General features: G+C 46.7%; 1 protein-coding gene across 2 annotated transcripts in view; it reads left to right on the top strand.

The window, feature by feature from the left end:
- Positions 1–25,108, top strand: part of DDX31 (DEAD-box helicase 31) — a 302,158-nt gene that overhangs the window by 161,773 nt on the left and 115,277 nt on the right. For both annotated transcript variants that reach the window (XM_069237113.1, XM_069237114.1), the window contains one exon: positions 16,305–16,444. In XM_069237113.1, the coding sequence (XP_069093214.1) occupies positions 16,305–16,444 (140 nt within the window). The remainder of the gene's footprint in view (positions 1–16,304; positions 16,445–25,108) is intronic.

The following is a 25,108-nucleotide window of genomic DNA, read 5'->3' as shown; positions in this document are numbered from 1 at the left end:
GTTCCAGTCCACAAAACCGTGGCTTCCTGTTTCTGACCTGTGGCAGTGTCCGTGGTCCAGTTCCTATCGCTGGCTTTCTGTTATGCTGCAGCGTCTCATTACTGACCTGTGGCAGGGTCTGGTGGCTGGGAATCGGGCCTCGCTGCAGTCTAGTGCAGCACTGTATGACATTGTGGGTGCTTCCCGCGATGCTTACATATTACCCTGCCTTACCTTCATTCTCAGGGGTCCTGAAGGGGCCTATTCTTGTTTCTTCTTTTCTTCCTGGGTTCTTCTCCTTGTTCCCATAATCCTGTTGATTCCCAGCATGCATTTGTGGTTTTGTTTGTCCCTTTCCAAAATGGTGTCCTTCTCTATCATATACAATGTATATTCCCAATCCAAGATGGCATCTTGTCTGTTTCCTCTGTCACTGCCTGTTCATTAGTATATAAGGGGCCTGGGTTCTTCTCTTCATTGCGTTGCAACACTCCTTGTTTGGTGGTGGATCCTCGCTCCTGTTTGCTGTTCCTGAGGGGCAATTTCTGTTGACTACTCCTGTTGTTCCTCGGCAGTTCTATTCCTTGAAGTCCTGGAATCCTGAAGTTCTCTTACTACCCTGTACTTCTGGAGTTCCTGCACAAGAGTTTATTTTTTTTTCCCTTCGGGGCTTTATCTCTGGGACCCCTGGAAGGCACAGTCTGCCTTGGCGTCTACCTTGTCGGAGCACCATGGCTACCAAAAGGGTCACTTCTATCTCGGCCAGATCAGAACGTGCAAGATCCGAAGTCGCACTCCAGTTTCATCTGATGAGGAAGGTAACAGATTGCAACACCCAAAATTTTGTTTTGGTCCGCAAATAATGGAAGATCCATCGGGAGCGGCAGTGGAAACAGCTCAGTCACAGATGCACACTGTGCAACAACAGGCTCAGGAGGTGCAGTAGTTTTGTGCCAAAAATGCAGGTTTACAACAATTTTTGGCCAAACGACAGCTGTTCCAATCGTCTCTGCTACCACTCCATGTTATGCTGGTGATCCTAATAAGCTGAAATAATTTCTTGATCCCTTGAATGTTTTCTTTTGCATCTGTCTCAATTTCCTCAAGGTAAAACCAAGGTGGGATACCTTATCAGTGCCTTGCCTGGTCCTGCTCTTGATTGGGCGACCCCTTTGGTAGTCACGGATGATCCCAGCTTGTGCAACAATACTGCTTTTGTCGCTGTCTTCAAACAGATGTTTGAACGACCCGGATTGGAGTCCTCTGCAGAAGAGACATTGTGTAACATCCAGCAAGGTAACCAGGATGTCTTACGAATCCATAACACGGTTTAGACAACTTGCACCAGAAACTACATGAATGGAATGAACCGTAGTCACTCTTTTTTTGTAGAGGACTGTGTGAAGACATTAAAGATGAATTGGCGCATTCTCCTCGAGTAGATGAAATGAAGAGACTTATGGACTTAGCGTTATTAATAGAATATCGCCTCTGTGGACGCCGATTGGAGAAACGCAAAGGCTGTGTTCAATCGCATGTGGGAGTAACACGTACATTTCATCGTCTTCAAGATAAAACCCAGTCTGACACTCCAACCACCGCTGGAGAGGAATCTATGCAGATAGATGTGGCCCGTGGGCCATTACCGAGACTGATCGAGAGTACAGATGAAAACGGGGACTGTCTATATTGTGGCAATTCAGGCAATCTGATTTGTGCCTGTCCTACTCGTCCCGCTAAGCTGTCGGGAAACACCAAATCCCGTCTTCTATAAGAAGGGAGGAGATGGGATGGTCTGAAATTCCTTCTATATGTTCCTCCAAAGAAAACACATAATCTCTTTTCCATTTGCCCATGTTACGATTAACCGACAGGAGAGAAGAAAGAGTGTTCACCTTGTTAGATTGTGATGCTAGTGGAATATATCTTGACGAGAAATGGGCAATGGAAAGGAAAACATCTCAAATCCCCAAAGAAACGCCAGAACAAGTTCATACGGTGGACGGCACTCCTTGTCTCAGGGCCTGTAAAAGATACAACACCGCCCTTGTGTTTAACATTTGTGAAACATCAAGAATATTTATCCTTTGATCTGATTGCTACCCCTAATCACATGATGATATTAGGTATACCCTGGATGACATAGCATAATCCCTACATTAATTGGGGAACCAGAACAATCGCTATGTCATCACAGTCTTGTCAACAAAATTGCTACACCTTGGAGAATTACTGGTCACCTAGAAGTATACCCATTGTAGCCAAAGAAGAAGGTCGTTCCATCAATGTCGTTCAAGGGGTACCAGGTCATTATCAAATGTATGCTGATATTTTTGAAAAAATTGAATGTCCAGTTTTACTACGGCACAGAGAATATGACTGTACCATTCCTAAGAAGTCTGGAGCTGTTGTTCTCTTTGGAAGAGTGTATTCCCTCACCGAACCAGAAAGAGAACCTCAGACAGTATTCAGAAGAAAACCTACGAAATGGGCTAATTGCACGCTCCTCATCACCTGAAGGGGCTCCTGTTTTCTTCCTGCCTAAGAAGACGAAGGATTCACGTCCTTGCATAGACTTTCAAGGGCTGAACAAAATCACTATGAGAGACCGGTATCCTTTACCTCTCGTCAAAGATATTCTGGAATCAGCCGGAGGAGTGCAGATGTTCACTAAGGTAGATGTGAGAGGTGCCTATCACCTCCTACGAATCAAGGAAGGAGATGAATGGAAGACCACTTTTCGGACTCCTTTAGGCCATTTTGTATATTGGGTAATGATCTATGGCCTAACAAATGCTCCATACATTTTCCAAAGATTCATAGACCACACGTTTGCAGATCTTCAAAATCAAACTGTTGTAATGTACTTAGATCATATCCTGGTGTACCCCACTCATCCATAACAACATGCAACACATGTTACTCAAGTCCTGGATAGATTACACCATTTGTTTTGTAAACCAGAAAAATGTTAATTTGACAAAACCAAGGTGGAATATCTTGGCTACCGTATCAACAAGATCAGAATTGCTATGGATCCAGAGAAAGTCAGAGCTACTCTGGAGTGGCCATCCCCTTCTACTATAAAAGAAACACAATGTTTCTTAGGCATGGCCAATTTCTATCTACAGTTTATAGAGAACTTCGCTCAGCAGACAAGTTGTATCACTCAGACCTTAAAGAAAGCCTTAGGTGTGGATTTTGCTGGACAGAGACCGCTGAAACAGCATTCCTAAACCTTAAACGAGCTTTTACTTAGGCAACTACCTTACGGCATCCAGACACCGCAAAAAAATTATCCTAGAAACAGATGCTTCTGTTAGAGCAATAGGAGCTGTTCTTCTTCAAAAACAAGATTACGATGGGCTATAACATCCTGTCTTTTACTTATCTCATATCTTAACTGATTCTGAATGTACCTATTCTGTACTGGAACGAGAGCGCTTGCATTAAAGGTAGCCTGTTGTGAATGGACAGCGTTCCTAATGAGCACGAAAGAGCCCTTTGAGGTTAGGATTGATCACCGAAATCTGCAGTGCCTTCGGAATTACCAGTGTCGAAACAGTTGTCAAGCCCAGTGGGCCTTCTTCTTTAGTCAGTTTGATTTCATCATTACATATATACCAGGGTCACAAAATATCCTGGCAGGTGCCCTGTCCCGTCATTACCCAGAAGGTATCACTATTCATTCACAGCACACAATAGAACTACATCGGATCACTGGCATTGTACAATCCTTCCTTTACACAGTTTTGTCAGAATATGCCTCACTAACTAATGAAGAGTGGAAAACATTAAGTACTCAAGTACAGGAAACTAAGGGATACTACTATCATGGAAAAGCGTTGTTCCTTCCTACTAAGAAAGTTCAAATAGAAACCTCATAGATGGCTCATGACTCACCCATTGCTGGTCATTGTGGAGTCAAGGCAACTTAAGAGTTGGTTCACCATTCTTTCTGGTGGCCCACAATCAAAGATGACACCGAGGTCTACGTTTCTTCTTGTCCTGTGTGCGCACAGGCTAAGGTTCCACATACAAAACCTGTAGGGTTACTCCAACCCCTACCAGTTCCTCCAGCCCCATGGCATACTGTGTCTACCGATTTTCTGAGTTTATTACTACCTTCCATAAGAAAACCGTGTAATTATGGTAGCTGTGGATTCTTTTTCCAAGATGGCCCATTTTACAGCACTAAAGAAGCTGACCACAGCTAAAGAATTAGGTGACATCTACATACAGGAAATCTTTAGCCTTCATAGTCTCACTCAATTCTTTATATCTGATCGAGGCCCCCAGTATGTTTCACGATTTTGGAAACATTTTTACAAATCTACATATTGAAGTGGCCTTATCTTCTGGGTTCCATCCTCAAACTAGTGGACAACTGAGCGCCTGAATCAAGGACTCAAACAATATTTACGTTGCTTCTGTAATGGAACTCAGAGTAACTGGTCCATATATTTAGGGTTATCAGAGTTCTCCTATCACAATACAGTGCATCGAAAGTCACTCCTTTCTTCTGTACCCAATAGTTTAAATGGCATAAGCTTTTGCACCTCCCAGTGGTGTCCAATCTAGTACAAATAATACTCTAGTCCAAAAGTGGTGCAATTGGTCCGGTGCCCTCCTACCCCATGGCACAAAGATAGTGTATACAGGTATACACAATGTACAATAAACAAATATGACCACAGCACACAAAAAGCATATATAGTAGTAAACTACAAGTATGCGCTTCGGTGTGGAAGATCCGTTGATGAGTAGTACAGTACTCTTCTTTGTCTTCCAGAAAGATATTTATTTGGATCAATAATTGTGTATCAATTAACACAGCCAGTCAAGCACAGCCAACACGTGTTTCGTCACACAGTGACTTTTTCAAGGCTAGACTGTAGACGACTAGATGAAGTATCCAATTAGAAGAAATGTAGTAAGGGAGCTGTATCCCAATTAGATGAGTAAAGGAAGTTTCTTGTTCTGGTGTCACAATATATATGGGCACTGCTGTAATTGCGTGCGTGCTGTAATTGCGTGCGCGCTTCCAGTTCTCAGAACTGGAAGCGTGCACGCAATTACAGCGTTGAGGACCTACCAAGGTCTTTTGGACTCCAATACTTGCGTTAGACATGGTACGTACCAACTCTCGGTATCCATATATATTGTGACACCGGAACAAGAAACTTCCTTACTCGTCTAACTGGTGATGTCTTTTGATGATTGTAGGCTTTTTGGAGTGAAGACTGACTTGGCCATAGAGATATTTAAAGAGAGCAAAGCCACCACCGGCCCTTTTGACACTTTGGTAGGGGCTACCCACAGGGTCCGTGACATTATGTGCCTCTGCAGCAATAGGTCTTCCAGTCCTTTCAATGCCGAGGCGAAGAGCAGGCGAAAAGTGTCCCGGTGCCCAGCAGCAATATACTATCCATTCTCCCACCCTAGGTGGACCATGTGAAGTGGCATAAGTGGGCTCTGCAGTGGAATCTTAAGTCTTCAGTGCACTCTGCACTAGGTCAGCCTAGCAGACTCCATCCCGGTGTCAGAGGAGACTATGGAAAATCTGCAGCATTGGCTGCTTGACTGCGATTGGACTGGACTGATAAGCAGACCCCTCTCTCTCTCCACCTCAACTTGGCGAAGTTGCAAACGATTTGCTTGCCACTGAAGACGTTTCTCCTGACCATCAAGAGGGGAACAGCTACAGATACAGACAACAAGACCACCATGTGGTATTTCAAGAAACCGGGCAATGTGGGGTTGTGGGTCCTGTGACTGGAGTCCTGGTGTCTTTAAGTGGGCGCCCACTCCGGGCATCTCCCTGACTGTTCAACATGTGGCAGGATGTTTAAACGACAGGGTGAATGAACTAGGCTAATGTTGCCTAGCACACCATGAACGGCAGGTACTCTGAGGATTCATAGGGTATCCTCAGCAGTGGGGGAACCCCTGCTCGATCTGTTTGCCACCACAGAGAAGGTGCAGTGTCCAAACGTTTGCTCTTTGGACTTCCCAAAGAAGTACTCCCTCAGAGACTCCTTCCACCAGTATTGGTGGTCGGGACTCTTGTATGCCTTTCTGCACCTCCTTCCACTGCCTAGAAGTCTGAAACAATCAAGAGAGATCGGGCCCTAGTCGTCATAGCGCTCCTGGACCGGGCAAGGAGAGATTGCTACCCAGAATTTCTGTTCATGAGCATTGGTTCTCAGATCTGGCTGCCCCTTTGGGAGGACTTCTGTCGCAGCAGCAGGGCCAAGTCTTGCCCTTAAGTCCGCACGTGTAGGTTGAGCATCAGCTGCTGATGGCTTCCAGTCTTTCTCCCGAAGTAGTTGGTGTCACCTTGTTAGCCAAATGTCCATCCACAAAATCTGTCTGTGTAGGACATGGGGCTGAAGTTTACGAAAAAGCAGTGGCTGGACAGAGGATTATTAAGTGTTTCATTGCAGAGTTTCTATCCCACAACACATCCCATTAGCAAGTCTTGGTCTGCTCTGCCTGGGTAGCATGAGAGTCGAGTGTTAAAGATATGTACTTCATTCCCAATTGAAGAATCTGCATTAGAGGGTTCCAGGATACCAGTGGCCAAGGCCCAGGACCCCACCTGCCCTACTAAACCACAATTTCTTGCAGCACGCATTTGCACAGATTTTTTTCCCCTTCTTCTCGGTTATGTTCGTATCCCTGTGCCTCAGTGTCCCTTTGCGAGTGTGTAAGTATATTCCTGTTTTGTTTTATGTGTTTGTGTGCACCTGTCCGTGTTCATCTGTTTAGCCCCTTATCCCTCTTGTACCCCTGAGGAAAACAGCCAAATTCCCTTATTGAACTCCAGTTTGCTCAGTCATGAGTTTGTGGTTTCTTGTCGTCCGGGAACCCGTAGGGGTCCGCGAAGCCTCCTCAGGGGAGTCTGTGGCTGCCTAGAAAATTTAATTTTAACAGATTAATAAAGTGTAGATAAATAAAGTGGCTAAATGTGCAATTGAACATTTTAAAACGTACTGTCAATGTCAAGGAATTTGAAATTGGAGGCTAAAAATTAAATTAGTGTCCTCAGATTCATTTGCAGGTGCATCAAACAGAATGATGTGCGGCTTCAATTGAATTTAGAAAAGCTCCAACCTTCCTATTAAAATTACATTTTTTTTATTTATATTTGTTTTCCAAATAAATAGAATGTGTTATCAATTTGGATGTGTTTTGGTGAATGCTTGATTCTGTATTTTCTGTGTATTGTTTTGAATTTCAAATCATGGACAATGTTTAGGCCGGGGCCCCGGCTTCCAGTAATGACTGAGTGGGGGGGTCCCCAGATTCCAGTAATGGTTCAGAAGGGGTTGGGGCTCCAGTAATGATAAAGAGGGGAGGGTCCACCTAGATTGTTCTATCTCCCGGTATGACAGGGTCTGCCTCTGTCTGTGTGGGGTGGTGTTCTGTTTTTTTGTGTGTCCCTCTTCCTGCCTCTGCTTTAACCTCCTGACTCGGTCTACCTGTGTCACCGAAGATTCTGTTTGTGTATTTGTGTCCCCGTCACTTCTACGACCTCTGTGACCCTGTGACATTAAACCAGATGTCTGTAGTGTGCTTCGTGTGCACACATGACTCTGTGACCCTGTCTCCCTTTGAATCCGACAGTTTTTCTGTCTTTCTATCTGTGACCCTGTCTGCACCAGCCATTGAGTCAGATTGTTGCGTGTTCAGTGTGTCCTCGTGACTGATGCCTGCCTGAATCTGACTGCTGTTGTGTGTTGTCAGTGTGCCCACATTAGTGTTTGATCCTGCCCTCCTCCCAGTCAGATTGTTGGTGTCTGCCTGTCTGCTCGTCTGTGTCCTTGTGACCCTGTCTGCCTCTCTCACAGAGTTGGACTGTTGTTGTGCACGTCTGAACACACAGCAGGACTCTGCCTCGGTGTCACGGGCAGTGTGTCTCATACGAATATCTGAAACTGTCCGAGTCTGAGTCCAGCTGTGTCTGACTTTCCATCTTCCTGTCTCTTCTGACCCTGCCTGCCTCTGCCTGTCTCACTGAGTCACACTGTTGTTGTGTGGTCAGTGTGCCTGCCTCTGACTCGGATTGGTGTTGTGTGTCTTTCCATCTTCCGTTCTCTTCTCTGTGTGAACCCGCCTCCTTCGGTCCCTCAGTTGGGTTGCCTCTGCCTGTGTCACTGAATCGCAGTGTTGTTGTGTGGTCAGTGTGTCCCATGACTGTCTGATGCCTGCTGTTTGACTCGGATTTGTGTTGTGTGTCTTTCCATCTTCCTCTCTCCTGTGACACTGTGACCCTGTCTGCCTCATCCTGTGTCACTGGGTGTTGTTGTTGTGTGGTCAGTGTGCCTGCCTCTATCTCGAATTCGTGTTGTGTCTTTCCATCTTACGTTCTCTTCTGTGACACTGTCACCCTGTGTGCCTGAGTCAGATTGTTGTGTGGTCAACCTGTCCTGGTCAGTTCTGTGGCTCTGTGACTGTGGCTCTTGTGTGGTGAGCCTGTTCTGGTCAGTTCTGTGACTGTGGTTCTATGACTGTGGCCCTTGTGTGGTCAGCCTGTCCCAGTCACTTTTGTGACTGTGGCACATCTGGTCTTCCTGTATCACTTAGATCAGTGGTTCCCAACTAGTGGTCCAGGAACCCCTGGGGGTCCGCAGAGCCACCTCAGGGGGTCCGTGACTACTTAGAAAATTAAATATTAGCACATTTATAAAATGTAGATTGATAAAGTGGCTAAATGTACAATTGTTTTTTTTTTAAATGTACTGTAAATGTCAAGGAATTTGAAATTGGAGGCTAAAAATTCAATTACTATCCTAGATTGATTTGTGGGAGCAGTGCAGGTGCATCAAACAGAATATAGTATGGGCGATGTGCGGCTTCAATTGAATTTAGAAAAGCTCCAAACTTCCTATAAAAATTACATGTTTTTATTATTTTATATTGCAAATTAAATCAAATGTGTTCTCAGTTGTGTACGTGTTTGATGAATGCTTGATTCTGTATTTTGTTGTGTATTGTTTTGTGTTTCAAATCATTGATATTGTTTAGGGCGGGGTCCCCGGCTTCCAGTAATGGCTCAGTGGGGGGTCCCAGATTCCAATAATGATTCAGTGGGGGTACCCCGGTCCCTGTAATGATAAAGTGGGGGACCCTGTCTGCCTCTGCCTGTGTCACAGTGTTGTGATGTTAGTGCGTTCCCTGACTGTCTGAGACTGCCTGCCTCCGATCGGTGTTGTGTGTCTTTCCGTCTTCCTGTCTCTTCTGACCCTGTGTGCCTCTGCCTGTGTCACCGCGTCACACTGTTGTTGTGTGGTCAGTGTGCCTGCCTCTGGCTCGGATCGGTGTTGTGTATCTTTCCATCTTCCGTTCTCTTCTGTGACACTGTGACCCTGTCTGAGCCAATGAGCCATGTTTGTGTAGTCAGTGTGTCCCATGACTGTATGATGCTGCCTGCCCCAGACTCGGATCGGTGTTGTGTGTCTTTCCATCGGCCTGTGTCTTCTGTGACACCGTGACCCTGCCTGCCTGTGTCCCTGAGTCACGTTGTTGTGTGGTCAGTGTGCCCCATGACTAGTGGTGTCTTTCCATCTTCCTGTCTGTGTGTGATTCTCCCCCCCCCCCCCCCCCCCCCCCCCCCCCCCCGGTCACTCCCTTGGCTGCCTCTCTGCCTGTATTACTGAGTCACGTTGTTGTGTGGTCAGTGTGTCCCATGACTATCTGATGCTGCCTACATCTGGCTCAGATCGGTGTTGTGTGTCTTTCCATCTTCCTGCCTGTGTGTGATTCCGCCCCCCCGTCACCCCCTTGGCTCGCCTCTGCCTGTGTCACTGAGTCACACTGTTTTGTGGTCAGTGTGTCCCATGACTGTCTGATGCTGCCTGCCCCTGCCTCAGATCAGTGTTGTGTCTTTCCATCTTCCTGCCTGTGTGTGATCCCGCCCTCCCTGTCACCCCCTTGGCTCGCCTCTGACCACAAAACAGTGTTACTCAGTGACACAGGCAGTGTGTCCCATGACTGTCTGATGCTGCCTGCCCCTGCCTCGGATCAGTGTTGTGTCTTTCCATCTTCCTGCCTGTGTGTCATCCCGCCCCCCCTGTCACCTCCTTGGCTCGCCTCTGCCTGTGTCACTGAGTCACACTGTTGTTGTGTGGTCAGTGTGCCTGCCCCTGCCTCGGATCGGTGTTGTGTATCCTTCCATCTTCCGTTCTCTTCTGTGACACTGTGACCCTGTCTGAGCCAATGAGCCATGTTTGTGTAGTCAGTGTGTCCTGTGACTGTGTGATGCTGCCTGCCCCAGACTCGGGTCGGTGGTGTCTTTCCATCTTCCTGCCTGTGTGTGACCCCGCACCCCCCGTGGCACCGCCTCTACACACAGGGACATGTCAGCTCGGATGGTTTTCAGGCCCCTGCAGGCAGCAGCATCCCCTGAAGCCCCTCAGAAGTCATCCAGGCGGATGAGAGGGGCCGTCCCGCCCGTCTCCGCCTGCGCCCACCCTGCCTGCATCCCGCCTCATTAGGCCTTATTACCTGCGCAGCCCCCGCTCACAGGTGCGCCCGGCTGTGGGGGTCCGCCCAGCGCACGCGCCGGGCGCCCCTCGAAATAGATGCACGCGGATTAATGAGGGTACCAGGGAGGCAGGATTCCGGGAGCAGAGGGAAGCGGGGGGCAGCAGCCTGCAGAAGGGCCTATTAGCGCATCCTCGACCCGTCATGTGTCAGGAGCCTGCCATTTCCAAAGGGGAGGGGGCGCAGAGGTCTCTCCCTCGCTCGCTCTCTCCCATTCTCTCTCTCTCTCTCTCTCTCTCTCCCCCCCTTCCCTCTCTCTCTCTCTCCCCCCCCTCTTCTTCACTCTCTCTCCCCTCTTCTCTCTCCCCTCTTTTTTCTCTCTCCCCCTCTTCTTCTTCTCCACTCTCTCTCCCCGCCTCTCTCTCTCTCTCTCTCTCTCCCCCCCTTCCCTCTCTGTCTCTCTCTCTCTCTCTCTCCCCCTCTTCTTCACTCTCTCTCCCATTCTCTCTCTCTCTCTCTCTCTCCCCCCCCCTTCCCTCTCTCTCTCTCCCCCCCTCTTCTTCACTCTCTCTCCCCTCTTTTTTCTCTCTCCCCCTCTTCTTCTTCTCCACTCTCTCTCCCCGCCTCTCTCTCCCATTCTCTCTCTCTCTCTCTCCCCCCCTTCCCTCTCTGTCTCTCTCTCTCTCTCTCTCCCCCTCTTCTTCACTCTCTCTCCCCTCTTCTCTCTCTCTCTCCCCTCTTTTTTCTCTCTCCCCCTCTTCTTCTTCTCCACTCTCTCTCCCCGCCTCTCTCTCCCATTCTCTCTCTCTCTCTCTCTCCCCCCCTTCCCTCTCTGTCTCTCTCTCTCCCCCTCTTCTTCACTCTCTCTCCCCTCTTCTCTCTCTCTCTCCCCTCTTTTTTCTCTCTCCCCCTCTTCTTCTTCTCCACTCTCTCTCCCCGCCTCTCTCTCCCATTCTCTCTCTCTCTCTCTCTCTCTCTCTCTCTCTCTCTCTCTCTCTCTCCCCCTTCTCTCTCTCTCTCCCCCCCTTCTCTCTCTCTCTCCCCCCCCTCTTCTTCACTCTCTCTCCCCTCTTCTCTCTCTCTCTCCCCTCTTTTTTCTCTCTCCCCCTCTTCTTCTTCTCCACTCTCTCTCCCCGCCTCTCTCTCCCATTCTCTCTCTCTCTCTCTCTCTCTCCCCCCCTTCTCTCTCTCTCTCCCCCCCTTCTCTCTCTCTCTCCCCCTCTTCTTCACTCTCTCTCCCCTCTTCTCTCTCTCTCCCCTCTTTTTTCTCTCTCCCCCTCTTCTTCTTCTCCACTCTCTCTCCCCGCCTCTCTCTCCCCTTCTCTCTCTTCTCTCTCTCCCCCCTTCTTCTTCCTCTCTCTCTCCCCCCTCTTCTTCTTCTCTCTCTCCCCTTCTCTCTATCTCCTTCTCTCTCGTCTTCTCTCTCTCCCCCTCTTCTTCTTCTCCACTCTCTCTCCCCGCCTCTCTCTCCCCTTCTCTCTCTCTTCTCTCTCTCCCCCCTTCTTCTTCCTCTCTCTCTCTCTCCCCCCTCTTCTTCTTCTCTCTCTCCCCTTCTCTCTCTCTCCTTCTCTCGTCTTCTCTCTCTCTCCCTCTTCTTCTCTCTCTCTCCCTCTTCTTCTCTCTCTCTCTCTCCTTTCTCTCTCTATTCTTCTTCTCTCTCTCTTTTCTCTCTCACCTCTCTCCCTCCCTGTGCAATATAATCCAGTATTGCCATCCAGGGGTTCTGGTGACGTCATAAACCGAGGCCGAAGGCTGAGTCATTTATAAGTGTCATCCACGCCCTGATGCGGCAATATAGTACCATATTGCTCTTAGTACCTGTTCTGTATTTTCTTATGTTACATGTTTATTTCGGCCTAATTTTAATTGTATTAATATAGCAATTACTACCCCTGACGAGGCGTCAAAATGCTTGTCGGCGAGTAGCACGCTACTCCGGAACCCTAAAGGATTAGTGATGGATTGATATACGGAATTATGAGTTAATTTGAGCGGTGGACGTGCGAGTCTCTTAGTTGGATTGAATAGAATAATGGGGGGATAGAGAAGGGAAGAATCTAGAAAGTGTTATTTGGCAGATCATAGTAGTAAGATCAGCTTTGGGATGAGTAAAGGAGAGATGGAGGAGGGGAGAGTCTGTAGAAAGTTAGCTTGAAAAAGCTGATTTCTTCAAAGTGCACCGGAATACGATTGTTTATTTTTGTTTACCTTTCTTCACTGCATTGTTGATAAAACAATGGGCAAGTCTGTGCCTACAGTGCTTATTGCATTATTGAGGATTATCCCCATTTGCCACATAGTTTGCAAAGTTTATAAAGAAAATAACACTGCCACTGTGTATACAGCACAATTCGCTGAATAATTTAGATAACCTTGCCACATAATTTGGCCCTTAATGCCCTCCACTGACAATGTTTCCACTGACAATGTTTAGAGCTCTGCTAAGTAGTTTGGGTTTGCTGTCATCCCTGTAATGATGAAATCCATATTTCACAGGCAAGCATAGAAGAATTTTCATATTTTTTGCTATCCTGCATACCACTGTAATTTGTACTTTGAAATCATCAAAACATGTAATATGTACACACTAGGCACTAGGAGTGAGTGATAAATCCCACTCCACCAGCTGAGTTAGTGGAATTTTGGCCACTCCGCTTTCAGCTTGTAACGCAGAGTTCTGGCCAACTGCCACGTGGGGGGGCGGGGGTTTCTTGACCACGGCTCGCCAATGGTAAGTTCGTGAGCACGGACGAGAATTGGTATCCTCTAGCATGAGCTTTGGGCCAAAGGGGAGCACCGACAAGATTTTGTCGCCATGGTCGTGAGCATTCACTGTGAGAAAGCTGCCGCTCGAGTAGAAAATCTACTTGGGTAGCCGCAAAATCAGCTCGAGTGGCGGCGCCCTCTGGTGTACTGGGTGGTGCTGTTTACGTTAATTTTTCGAGTGAAACAAGCTCCTGGCGCTAGAAATCTGTGCGAGCAGCACAGCACAATGCGCCGATTTCCACCCATTTGCAGAACTCCATGGAATGTCTCAATGTTTTCTTGTAACTCCACGAGTTCCACCCACCACTACTCATCACTCCTGCGCCCACACTTTTTACTTAACAGGTAAAGTGTGGTTCAGTCATGCCACAAAGAACTTTTGGTTACGAAATGAACCATGAGACTGAAGGGAGCGTTGCCTATAAAAGCCACTAGACCCCAAAATGGCACTGATTGACAATTCTTGTGTTCTCTGTTGTGTAATGGAAACATTGCTTTATTTTGCATAAAATATAGGTCTTTTTGTAACAGACAAGCATGTCTATCGATTGCGCTGAGCTGAACGGTGCCTTCTTTTATTTGGTTTTATGTAGTCCAAGAACTTTAAAAAAAGTTGTTCTGTGTAAGTTAGCAGGTGTTTAGGAGCCTAGTTTGTCTGCAGGGGTGATTATGGGTGAGGTGGGATGAGTGCTATTTCTATTGCCTGTCTAGCACTGGGCACTGGTTGCAGGGGGTGTTCAGGCTTTTTTGCCTCTCATAGGTAGAATTCTGAGCAGGGATGTGCAGAGCACTTCTTTTTATGTTTTAAGTATTGAGAGACCTCACCTGCTAGCTGGTGACATCTGGAGGCCTGCTTCTAAGCACCCCACTGGTTGAGAACTGTCATCCACAGAAATGATGTAATTCCTCCCAACCGCGGGCAGTAACTCACAAGAACGGGGATGGCATCACATGTATTGAAACCACTGCATTTGCTGCGATTCCTATTATAACTTTTTAGCTGGCCTGCATTTTAGACTTCACTTTTTGAATGTTCAGTCTGTGAGGGAGCAGTGGGGCTGTGGTTGGGCTTGGTGAAGCCTGTAGGGTTAGGGCTCAGTGCACTGGAGTGTCACAAACGAAGCAAATCAGAAGGACCAATCTCATGGGGCGGGAATACTTATAGCAGTGGTTCTTAACCTTTTGACTTCTGTGGACCCCCACTTTATCATTACTGGAACCCGGGGACCTCCAGTGAATCAGTATTGCAATCTGGGGGCCCCCCACTGAGTCATTATTGGAAGCCATGGACCTAAACATTGTCAATTATTTTCAATTATTTGGACCACAAAACAATACACAAAAAATACATAAACAAGCATTCATCAACCACATACACATTTTATTTGATTTGCATACAAAAATAAATAAAAAAACATAATTTTAATAGGAAGGATGGAGCTTTTGTCTTAGCAATTGAGGCCACTCATCGTCCACATTATATTCTGTTTGACGTACTGACACTGCTCCCACAAATCAGTCTGAGGATACTAATTTCATTTTTAGCCTCCATTTTCAAATTCCTTGACATTTGCAGTACGTTAAAAAAATTTCAGTCGTACATTTTGCCACTTTATTTATATACACTTTATTAATGTCCTAATATTAGTTAATTTTCTAAGCAGTCACGGACCCCCTGAGGAGGCTTTGCCACCCAAAGTTAACAATGGACCAGGAATCTTTTATTTCTTATCAAGAAAAAAGGGAACGCACAGGTTTACGTTTAAAAGGAAGACTCACCCGTGATAGCTGAAGTAGTGAAATCAATGGAAAGCTCAAGGAAACCAAGAACACATTCAGGCCATCAGATTACATGGAAAAATTCAATAAATCATACATCTGGCACGGCTGGATATTTCTTGTGAATTTGTTTTACAAATCTGGGACATTATGATAGTGATTGACATTTAATACTAAATGTAAACAAAGACAAAATAGAAATTCCTCAGAACTTAAAGATGTCTTGTGGTGTCCGTGTGAGGATAAGAGTACTAATTGTCTCCAGAGTGTTAGTGTTTGTTACACTAACGTTTAGCGAGGCAGTCTCTGTGATCTTACTTCCCAAGTGAGCCTCCACAAGTGGATAAATCAGATTTTTCCTCATGTTAGATTGGATGCACGTGCTTGTTCCCACAATGGTCACCTTTATAGCCCTATCTCTCGCTGACATTCAACTCCCTGAAAGACATGTGCCATGAAGATGTCTTACCTCATCTTTCATTAAAGTTTTCTTGGGGTATGTTCTCACACCACATTCCATTCCTTCCTCAATCAAGACCTCTTCTCAGAAGGTCTGAAGACAGACCATATCCTCCCACTCCTAAAGAAACCTACACTAGACCCTGATGACCTCGCCTTAGAACATAGCTGTCCTTGGTGAATATTGCAATAGCATCTTGGGTCCCACCTATGTCTCCTTGCCACATTTTAGAAAGCCAAACAGACCCTAAAAGATTCCCAAGTTCCATATTGTTCGGTATTTTCTTGGAGCACTAGCTGGGTAGTAAACATTTGGATCACTCCTCCAAACTGCATTCATGATATCGAAATATACTAGTCGTAGGTTACACTTCACCCAAACACTCTTCCTCTTATACAGCAGATAAAGTAACTACTTACTCAACAGTCTAAAATCCTTTGGGGCCTTGTCAAGAGGTAAGAAACTCACTTTGCAAAAGCTATGAATTCACTAACTGGTTTCAGTGTGATTTTTAAACATTTTTTTATATATATCACTGCGATCAGTTGTCAGCCATCACTGTACAAACTGGAAGGAACAAAGTGCACTTAAATCTAGCACAACCTCTCAGCTGATTCTCTTCTACGCAGTTGTTTCAGTGCTCACGGGTGAGTAGTGCGCTTTACAAATTCCTGATTGATCGATTGAGTGCTCATGAAAAGCACTCATGAGAGCTGTGGTTTGAAAATCTAGCGTAGTGTCCTCCAGTGCGCTCATTGTAGTTTTTTTTAGTACTAGACTGTGTGAGCTTTGCGCCCTGATTGTAAATGCGGTTTGTTTCCTCTTTGCACAGTACAGTGCTCCCACCTCGCCGGCGGAGTATATACATCGTATCGGGCGCACGGCACGGATCGGCTGCCGCGGGAGCAGCCTGTTGCTGCTCACTCCCTCCGAGACAGAATACGTCGAGTCACTGGCCGCTCACAAAATCAGGTGAGTGCCTGGAGGAGCCCTATGGTTCCTGTAATGGGTGAATGCTCAGTAAGCTGCTTTTATTTGTACGTCCACTCATTGGCTGCTCGCAAGAGCCTGTGAGTGCCTGGCGGGGTTCATGAAGTAGCACATAAACCACATTATGTGTATGTTTACTCACTGTTTTCTCAGAAGATTTAGTGGGTGCACGGTAAGGCCCCGGGGGTTCATATCATGGGTGTACGCTTACACCTAGTAACCTGCTGGCTTATGTGTACACATTTTATTTGGTGTTTGTAAGTACACTTGACCTGGTTGGACAGGAATAATAGATCGGATACGGAAAACTACTTAACAAATATCATAAACAAACAGGTTGTACACGTTGTCCCACCCCTCCCATCCCCCAACTGTGATCCATTATTTTGGCTATCCCATTGTTCTCTTACTTACGAGCCATTGCCCCTTCCAACAGAACCAGCTTATGTGTACATTCGCTCAATAGCTGCCTGCAAGATCATGCAAGCACTCGCCATAACGAAGGACCATTCGCAGCAGGGTTGTGTACAAGGCAGGTTGGACGCAATGAATATCTGTGGATTCTAAAATAAGGGGGGAATAAGCAGGTCATGTCCCTGAATGAACAGATAAGCACAGGGGCATGCAAGGGTAACAGACACCCACTGACCACGACTGATGGCCAAATGATTTAAACACTCTTAGAACATATGCCCCTAAGGTCAGTTTTATTTTTTATGAGCAGTGATCATAGTTGATAGGCAGGCCTTAGCCTCAAAAGCAGTGGTCCTGTATGCTGGTAGATGGTGCGCCGTTACGACTCTGCGTCAATGCTGTTCCGCTCTAGGAAGTGATGAACAGACCCACATAAAAGCACCACCCATGCATGCTGATATCAGTTTCATTGCTTTCCATGCCTTCAGACGTGGATCCAGAGCTATGCTCCTTACTTCCTTCACTCTGTGAAGAGATTTTATTCCCAAAACAATTCCGGGGTGCAAGGAATGTTAGACCCTAAAACGGGCTTAAGCCTTGTTGAGACTGTTGCAAGCAGATGTCTGTGACTCTTCGGGAACCACGGACCGGGGTAGGTCTCTGCCTGGCCAGAATTGCTCCAACAAAGGTTGTTTAGCGCTGGACTATGTGTCCGTGTATTCCTAGGATGCTCGTCTTCAATTTTAGGACAGGTACGAGTTAGAAATGACTAATTCCAGATTCATGTAAGTGATTATTACGCCTCCCAACTAATTGCTGGTCTAGAGGTACTTGTATTAACGTCTTTGTAAATATATGTGGCCCTCATTATTCAGGAGATACATACAGTCACATAAGGTCCTAATGAAGCATCACTGGATCCGTTTGGACCACCAGGATGCGAAACATGTTGACCCATGAGAGGGTAGTCTTTGGAGAATTCCCAAACTCCTCTCTTTGATATGTTCTGCATTACAAGAGTGATTGATCTTAACTTCTTTATTCACTCTTTTGATTCTAATTTTTAACCTTGGCCCTGACCGTCCATTGGGTCCAATAAAATCCACAGTCTCAGTGGCGGTTTTGAGAGTCAATTTTAACCACATTCTCTTCTGATCTCCGTTGACACTTTAGTCACCTTTGGGGTCACAGCACCACCATATATTAAGATCTCCGGCAAAGAGCCCCCCCATCAGGGGTGGTGCCTGTCAGACATTGCAGCGCCGGTCTGACGAGGAGCAGTGCCTATGATGAAGCATGACACCCCATGGGTGTGTGAGGCCTCTTGCTCCTAGAATTTAGGACCCCGGTCACTATTTTTTGTTTTGTATGATTGGAACAGTGTATCACTTATTTTCAATACTCACACAAGGAGGATATACACTGGACCATAACTCCTCCTGATCCCTCCCCTATTCTCAGTCTGTGACAGATCCCCAAGAGGTGTGCCTCTGGTGCTTGTGTTTGTTGCACTGCTTGAAGGACTACAGCGACAGTGCCCAGATTAATCCTAAAGCCATCCGAGAAGCACCATGAGGTGAAACACCAGAAAGCCGTGCACCACTCCCAGTCCAGGTTGAAATCGAAAGTGAGGACCCACTCCCAATGTCATTTCAGAGGCAGATCTTCCTCGAAGTTTAAGCAAAACCATAAGAACTCTACGTGGGACTCAGCCCCTATGTGCCCACTCATATTCACCTGAGAGGGTGCCAGGATGTCACTGTGCTTCGAAGTCTTGCTCCCATTCCACAGAAGAGCCGATTTCATCCGGAGTTCCTTGGTTTAGCCACAACATGGCAACAGGTTGAGGGCATTTGAGAGGCCACACTCTCCTTATGTGGCATTCTCCAAGCTCACTCTGGCCTTTGGGCCCCAAGGATCCCCAGGGACTCCCAACTGGCTTTTCACCGGCAAATTTGTCCTCAGAGCTGTCTGGACCTCTTGAACCCGCTTTGAGTCCAATTCTGGTGCCTGGATTGGTGCCGAAATCCCAAAGACTGTAAGGGAGAGCTGTGAAAAAGAGTGACCTCTGTCAGTAGCAGGAGCACAGTGTCGTTGGACTCCCCAAATTTTAGAAAACTTGTAGCCAGTTCCTAAACTAAGGGCCTGATTTAGATGTCAGTGGAGGGGTTACTCGTTCGCAAGTGTGACAGATATCCCATCTGCCGAAATCTAAATACCGTAGAAAACAATGATATTTAGATTTTGGCGGACTGGATAAGTGTGACCTCCGCCAAGATCTAAATCAGTCCCTAAGTCTCATTTGGTCTCGAGTGGGTAGACCCACGCTTCGACTGTTGATTTCAGCCTGTTGTGCTCGTGCAGACATCACTCCAGTGAGATCAAGTTCATGACCACTTTGGCATATGCTAAGAAATCTCTGACCTATTCTGAACTGCTTCTCCTTTTGCCAAGCTCAAACCTGTGGTTCCTTACCTTACTTTGTTCATCTATTGTGGAAGGCCGTGTGTTTTCTGTACCAATGAACTATTCTCCCAAAAGTCCTCAACTAGCGTCAAGGACATATAATCAAGAGACAGAGGAGGCCTTGTTCACCCATTGCCTGCCTTAAATGGACTACTTCAGCAAGCAGAGTGACAGAAGAGGTTTTTGATTCAAGAAGAGGGGACAGTGGTTTGTGAGTGGGTGTTCTATTGCACTGGGACCTTAATCTGGTTAAGATGACCTGTTTGAACTTAGGTGTTGAAGATGTGAAGAGTGTTTTGATGACCATTGGACCAGCTTTCAGGATCTGCAGTTGTCATACATTTAGAGGGACTTCTTATTTACAGCTCGCCAAATCAACTACATGACAAAGTTCCTATGCTAACTATTAGTTTCTTAAATTACTTCAGCATTTCACATTAATTGGCATGTTTAGCTTCTTGCTTTCTTCCTCCCACACTTCAAGGCATTAAAAGGCTTTTTGCAGACCAGAAGCATTTCAAGTGACCGTAAACTTATGTTTCAAGAGCAGTGTCCTCAACAGCATAGCTTTTGCATGTGGAGTCTCCCCTGCTTTTTTCTCTGCCGTGAGGCACCTCAGATGTCCGCACTGGAGACTTGTGGCTCATTGCACAACAACCTAGATGGCCACTCCGGCTTTGAGCAAATCGGAATGTTGAGGCAGATGCACTGGTGGCACTCTCTACTTCTGGGAGACATCACTGCCTGCACTTTGATGCAAACCCAGGACAGATTGAAACATCTATTTCATGGCAGGTTTTTCACCCCAGCACTGTGCTTAGGTGCGGAAGGCTAGCATTACAGCTTTCAGTGCAGTTCTGGACACTTATTGGCTGTATCTTTCCCATGAGTGCAGTTGATTGGACTCCCCATAGAGTAAGGTCCTTGCACAGCATTAGGACACGTTTAGGTGGTTTGTGAAAAAGAGACACTACGGTCACTGCGTATGGTGCTTGAGAAGTTGTAGTAGTGATTGATTCTACCTAATGACCAGTGAAACATGCACATTGTAGGGTCAATGTGGCATTTTTGAGTATGGAAGCTTCTTCATAAATAATAATTTGAATACAAATAAAAAATAATGCAGCGCGCTCTGTTGAAGTTGTCAGAATGCTTGAATACTGGGTGTTGGTACCCGAGTGTTTGCCATGCCTTTTGTGCTCCTTGGGAGTTTTAAGCACAGGACACAAAGGTCTAAAACAAGACATGTATCTCATTGAGCTGTTCTAGGGATTTAAGACATTAAGGTCTCAGTGATAAATGCAGCAAGGTACATAGTGCATGTCACATGCAACAGCCCTGTACAATCAGCATGTGTCGTACAGTAACTGTGTGTATTTCAGAGTTGCTTGCATGGCACGTGTGTGGAGACACATACAGACTCACTTTGTATACTTGTTAGCACATGTACACATAGGACATGGATTCCTATCTGATGTGTTTTGACATTCGGCTACTTTCTTTGGAGAGAAAGAAAGTGTCTAAAAATTTGGCAAACTCTCTGAAGATATTGTGGTCTAGTCACAACCAGGTTTTCTAGTATGTACCGTAGTAGCACGTTTCACGTACTACAAAATGCTATTCACTAGCCTGCGGATGGAGGCCTCCACCACATTTGTCTTTTCTGTGCGCAGATCTCTGCCACGTGTAAGGAGATTTCTGCACACATAGGTTTACATTTTAGGAGAAAATGTGGGAGGGACATGGAGGAGTGGCTGGAAATGGGAAATACTTATATCTACATTGGAGTGTTAAACAAATACCCACCCACAAAACACTAAGCCCATTACTATTCGCAAACTACAATTCTAAAATTACTGCAGTCAGAAAGGTCCTAAAACAGTAGCAAAGGTACTCCAGCTACGTCTTGGAGTAAGTGCAGGGCCATTCTTGGGCACTCACAGGTTCTGCAACACTCTTCCGTAGAAATTAATGGAGGCAGGGACATTAAATATTTGACTGAGTTAACAGCATTTCCTGAGTGGTGTTATTTTTACTTTTACATCTATGTATGTATTTTGTTTAACGTTTATAGTATAAAAAAGGTATTTGATGAATAAAAAATTAGTTCACTTATTTCTAACTTATTAAAAACCATCAATTTACATAAATTTTATAAACCATGTTTAGTAAATGTTAATACACATTAGTGAACCAATAGTCCTCTGATATTTGCTCTCTGCATCTTTTGATACAATGTATTTGGTTACTGGTTTTCCCATTGTGTTGAAGATGAAAACTATAAATTTGATGTTCAAATAAAGGCCTGGGCCAGAAACCAGGGTAAGGTATTTCTGAGTGCGCAAATGTAAAGCTGGGGTACCATGTATGCTGAGGTTTTGCAGTGTGGCTATATTTTTATAGAATGCTGTTAAAAGCCACTTTTCCGCATATGTGAGGTTGTGAATGATGCAACGTGTATCTAAAAGAGTCTTCTACTTGCAGATTGCTTACCTTCGAATTTCCTCTAGGCGTCATTCTGGATCTGGAGATTTTTCTCAAGCAGTACCCCTGGGTGCTGTCAAGTGGCATCGGTCGGCTCCACATCCATCGTCGGCATTGTGTGTGCCGGATATGACATCATGGGACCTATATAGCCGCCACCCCGGCGCACTGACGTCCGTTCTTTTCTTCCCACACCAGTGAAGCTCTGATCCGAAACAGCTACCCCTCAGTCACTTTTTGACTGATCTCTGTTGATGTTTTGGCAACGTTTTTTGAGTGTTTTCACTCCTGGTGCATTGTAGATGTCATCACCCAATACCAGGTCTAAGCCCTGCAAATCTCGTCTTCATTCGATGTCTAACTGATGTGCACCTTGTGTGCTTGTGGTGTTTGGAGCATGACCCGAAGTTGTGCTCCAAGTACCGGGCCATGAATCCAAAAGCTTTGAGGGAGCGGTCCCTAAAGCTTCTTGCGGCCTGGCTCATGGCTTCATGTCGCTCCTGCTCTTGGTCGAGAGGAAGGTTCGCAAGAGCGGTTGTGGAGCCCACATTCTTCATCATCCCACTCCAAGTCCTCTGGACGGTCGGGTAAATCGAGGCACAATAAAAGGTAGAAGAAGCCCAAACGTTCTTCAACTTCACCTTGTCCGTTGGCTGACGAGACGCAGGAAAAAGAGTTTCGTTATTCCAGATCTCAGTCCTCTGAGCCTGAGTCTGGGTCGACTTCGGGCCTCCCCAAGTTTCTGGGAGCTGAAGCGACCTCTGCCCACCTTTTAGAATTCTGTGAGGCCATGTACCTCATTTTGTGGGCAGGCTGACCCCTGTCGGAGCGCCTTCTGGCCCGCAGGTCCAGCAGGGGCCCCCTCGGGTTCCGCGTTGGCGGCTTCAGCGCCCAGGGAGACTTCCATGGATCCACTTCTGGATCCAAACCGCTGGCGGCCGTACCACCTCAATCTTCCCTGACGATGGTTCTAACGTCCACTCTCCCGACACCGGCTGCGCCTTTGGTCAGTGTCGACCCCATCCTCATTGCCGACACGGAGCCGGAACTGCGTTGTGCAATGCCGATTCAGACTTCGACGGGGACCTTCATCCTCCACGTTGCATCCTGACCCTTATTCCCTTCGGTTATGGTATGGTGAGGAGTGGGGAGGGGGTCGCTGGACCCTTTAGACTATCAGCTAGAAGAACCTATGGACTGGCGTACAGAACTGGGTGAAACCAGTGGTCTGGACACCTTCCCAGACACTGGTATGCTTTCCCCCCTACGAGGCTACAGAGGAGGGAGTGTCCCATTCAATTGGTGGTGAGGAGAGCAGCCGTGGTCTTGGGTTTCGAGCTTCCTTCGGTTGCTGTCAGGACTAACCTCCTGACAGAGGTGCTTTAACCTGGGGCTTCTACTTCTGAACCCCTTTTGCGCTTCAGTGAAGCTCTCAATGATGTCCTGCTGGTGCCTGGCCCCTCTGCTGGGTTTGGACTCCTCATAACAGGACACTAGGCCTGCGCCAAACGACCCAATGTTCCTTACACAACCCCTAACCCCTGAGAGCTTGGTTATCTAAGCCTCCATGTCAATTTCCCTTCCCCAACCCCGAATAGGGAATCCAAGAGGCTGGATCACCTTGGGAAGAAGTTGTTTTCTTCCTCCAGCCTCGCATTGCCGTCTGTGAACACCGCATTCCTTTTGGCCTGTTATACCCATACTTCATGGAACACGGTTGCACAAGTACTGCCACTGGTCCCGGAGGAGGCCTGGGCCACTCACTCCCAAGCTGTTGCTGATGGGAGAGATGCAGCTAAGTTCACAATCAGATGTGGGCTGGATACGACTGACTCTCTAGGCAGAACGGTTGTTTCGACGGTGGTCTTGGGTGCCACACCTGGCTTTTCAGGGGATGTGCAATCCATCCTTATGGACATACCCTTTGATGGCACCTGCCCTTTCAGAGACAAAGCAGACTTGGTGCTCGAACGTTTTAAGGAGTCCCGAGCTACGGCCCGGTCTTTAGGCCTTGCAGCTGCGCCTCGCCCCTCTCAGTCTACTTTTTGCCTCTTTCATGGCTTCATAAGGGGCACCCAACCACGTCCATTCCCCTCCTCCCACCGTGCCGCGCATGCTGCCCAGCCTCTGTGTGGCCAAGGACGTGGGATCCAACGTCTAGGTAATCTGGGAGCCAGCGGTCTAGCTGGTCTCCCACTCCCTCCTTCCACTGCAGCCTCCACACTTTTATAGTCTGACTCTCCCGTAAGGGTCCAATCGGAGACCGGATTCGCCATCACCTGCCCTGCTGGCAGTCCATCAGATCAGACAAGTGGGTTTTGCAAATAGTCCGAAGGGGCTACTCCTTCCCCTTCAAGACTTCCCCTCCAAGACTTGCCCCTCCATCTATGCTACCATCCTATGATCGCATGACGGAGGATCACTTAGCACTTCCCCGCGAGGAGGTTACAGCTCTCTTGGCCAAGAGAGCCATAGAGAGGGTCTGTGTCCAGAAGTAGCTCATGTTTGTTGTTGCAACTGCTTTCTGGTACCCAAAAAGGACAAGGGCCTCCGCCCTATCCTAGACCTTTGTTCCCTCAATCTCTTCCTCAAGAAGAAGTTCAAATGCTCACTCTGGCCCTAGACCCAGGAGGCTGGATGGTAGCGTTGTACTTGCAGAATGCTTATTTTCACATCCCTGTCTTGCCTGCCCACAGGTGCTACCTGCGGTTCACTAAGCACTTTCAGCTCACCGTGCTTTGCTTTGCAGGGCTCGAAAAATGTACTCGACCACTCGCATTGGCGAGTTTTATTTTATGAGGTCGAGCTATTTTTAGATTCCACCCGACCCTTCTGGCGAGTGGACAAATAATAGGTGTTCTGTTCAGTCAAAACTGAATTAGCAATTAAGATGCCTTTAAATCTTATTCTTGTCACATTTGCTTGGTGTTCAGAGACGGAGGTCAAAAGTCAGTTTGTCTTCTTGCAATGCGAATACTTTTCCTTGTGACTGCAGAGTTCCAGGATTTTGTAAGGTGAACCGTCTGACCTATGTGAAATGAAAGGCTTTTGGTATCCGGTTTTTCCTAAGACCCAACATTTATATAACTAACTCAACTTTACAAACATTTCAACATTTATTTCAGAAGCTGTGAAAGGCCATTTTTTCTACTTCTGTGTGATGGAAAAAAATATTTTAATAGAATGGAAATAAAAGTCAGAACACTTTACGTGGTGATGTGCAAATGATAAACGTTTTCAGAAATCCAATTTTCACAGATTATTGTTAATACACTATATAGG

The sequence above is a fragment of the Pleurodeles waltl genome, chromosome 6, assembly GCF_031143425.1.
Source record: "Pleurodeles waltl isolate 20211129_DDA chromosome 6, aPleWal1.hap1.20221129, whole genome shotgun sequence".
NCBI lineage: Eukaryota > Metazoa > Chordata > Amphibia > Caudata > Salamandridae > Pleurodeles > Pleurodeles waltl.
Note: the sequence above shows the minus strand (reverse complement) of the source record. Positions and strands in the feature narration are given on the sequence as shown.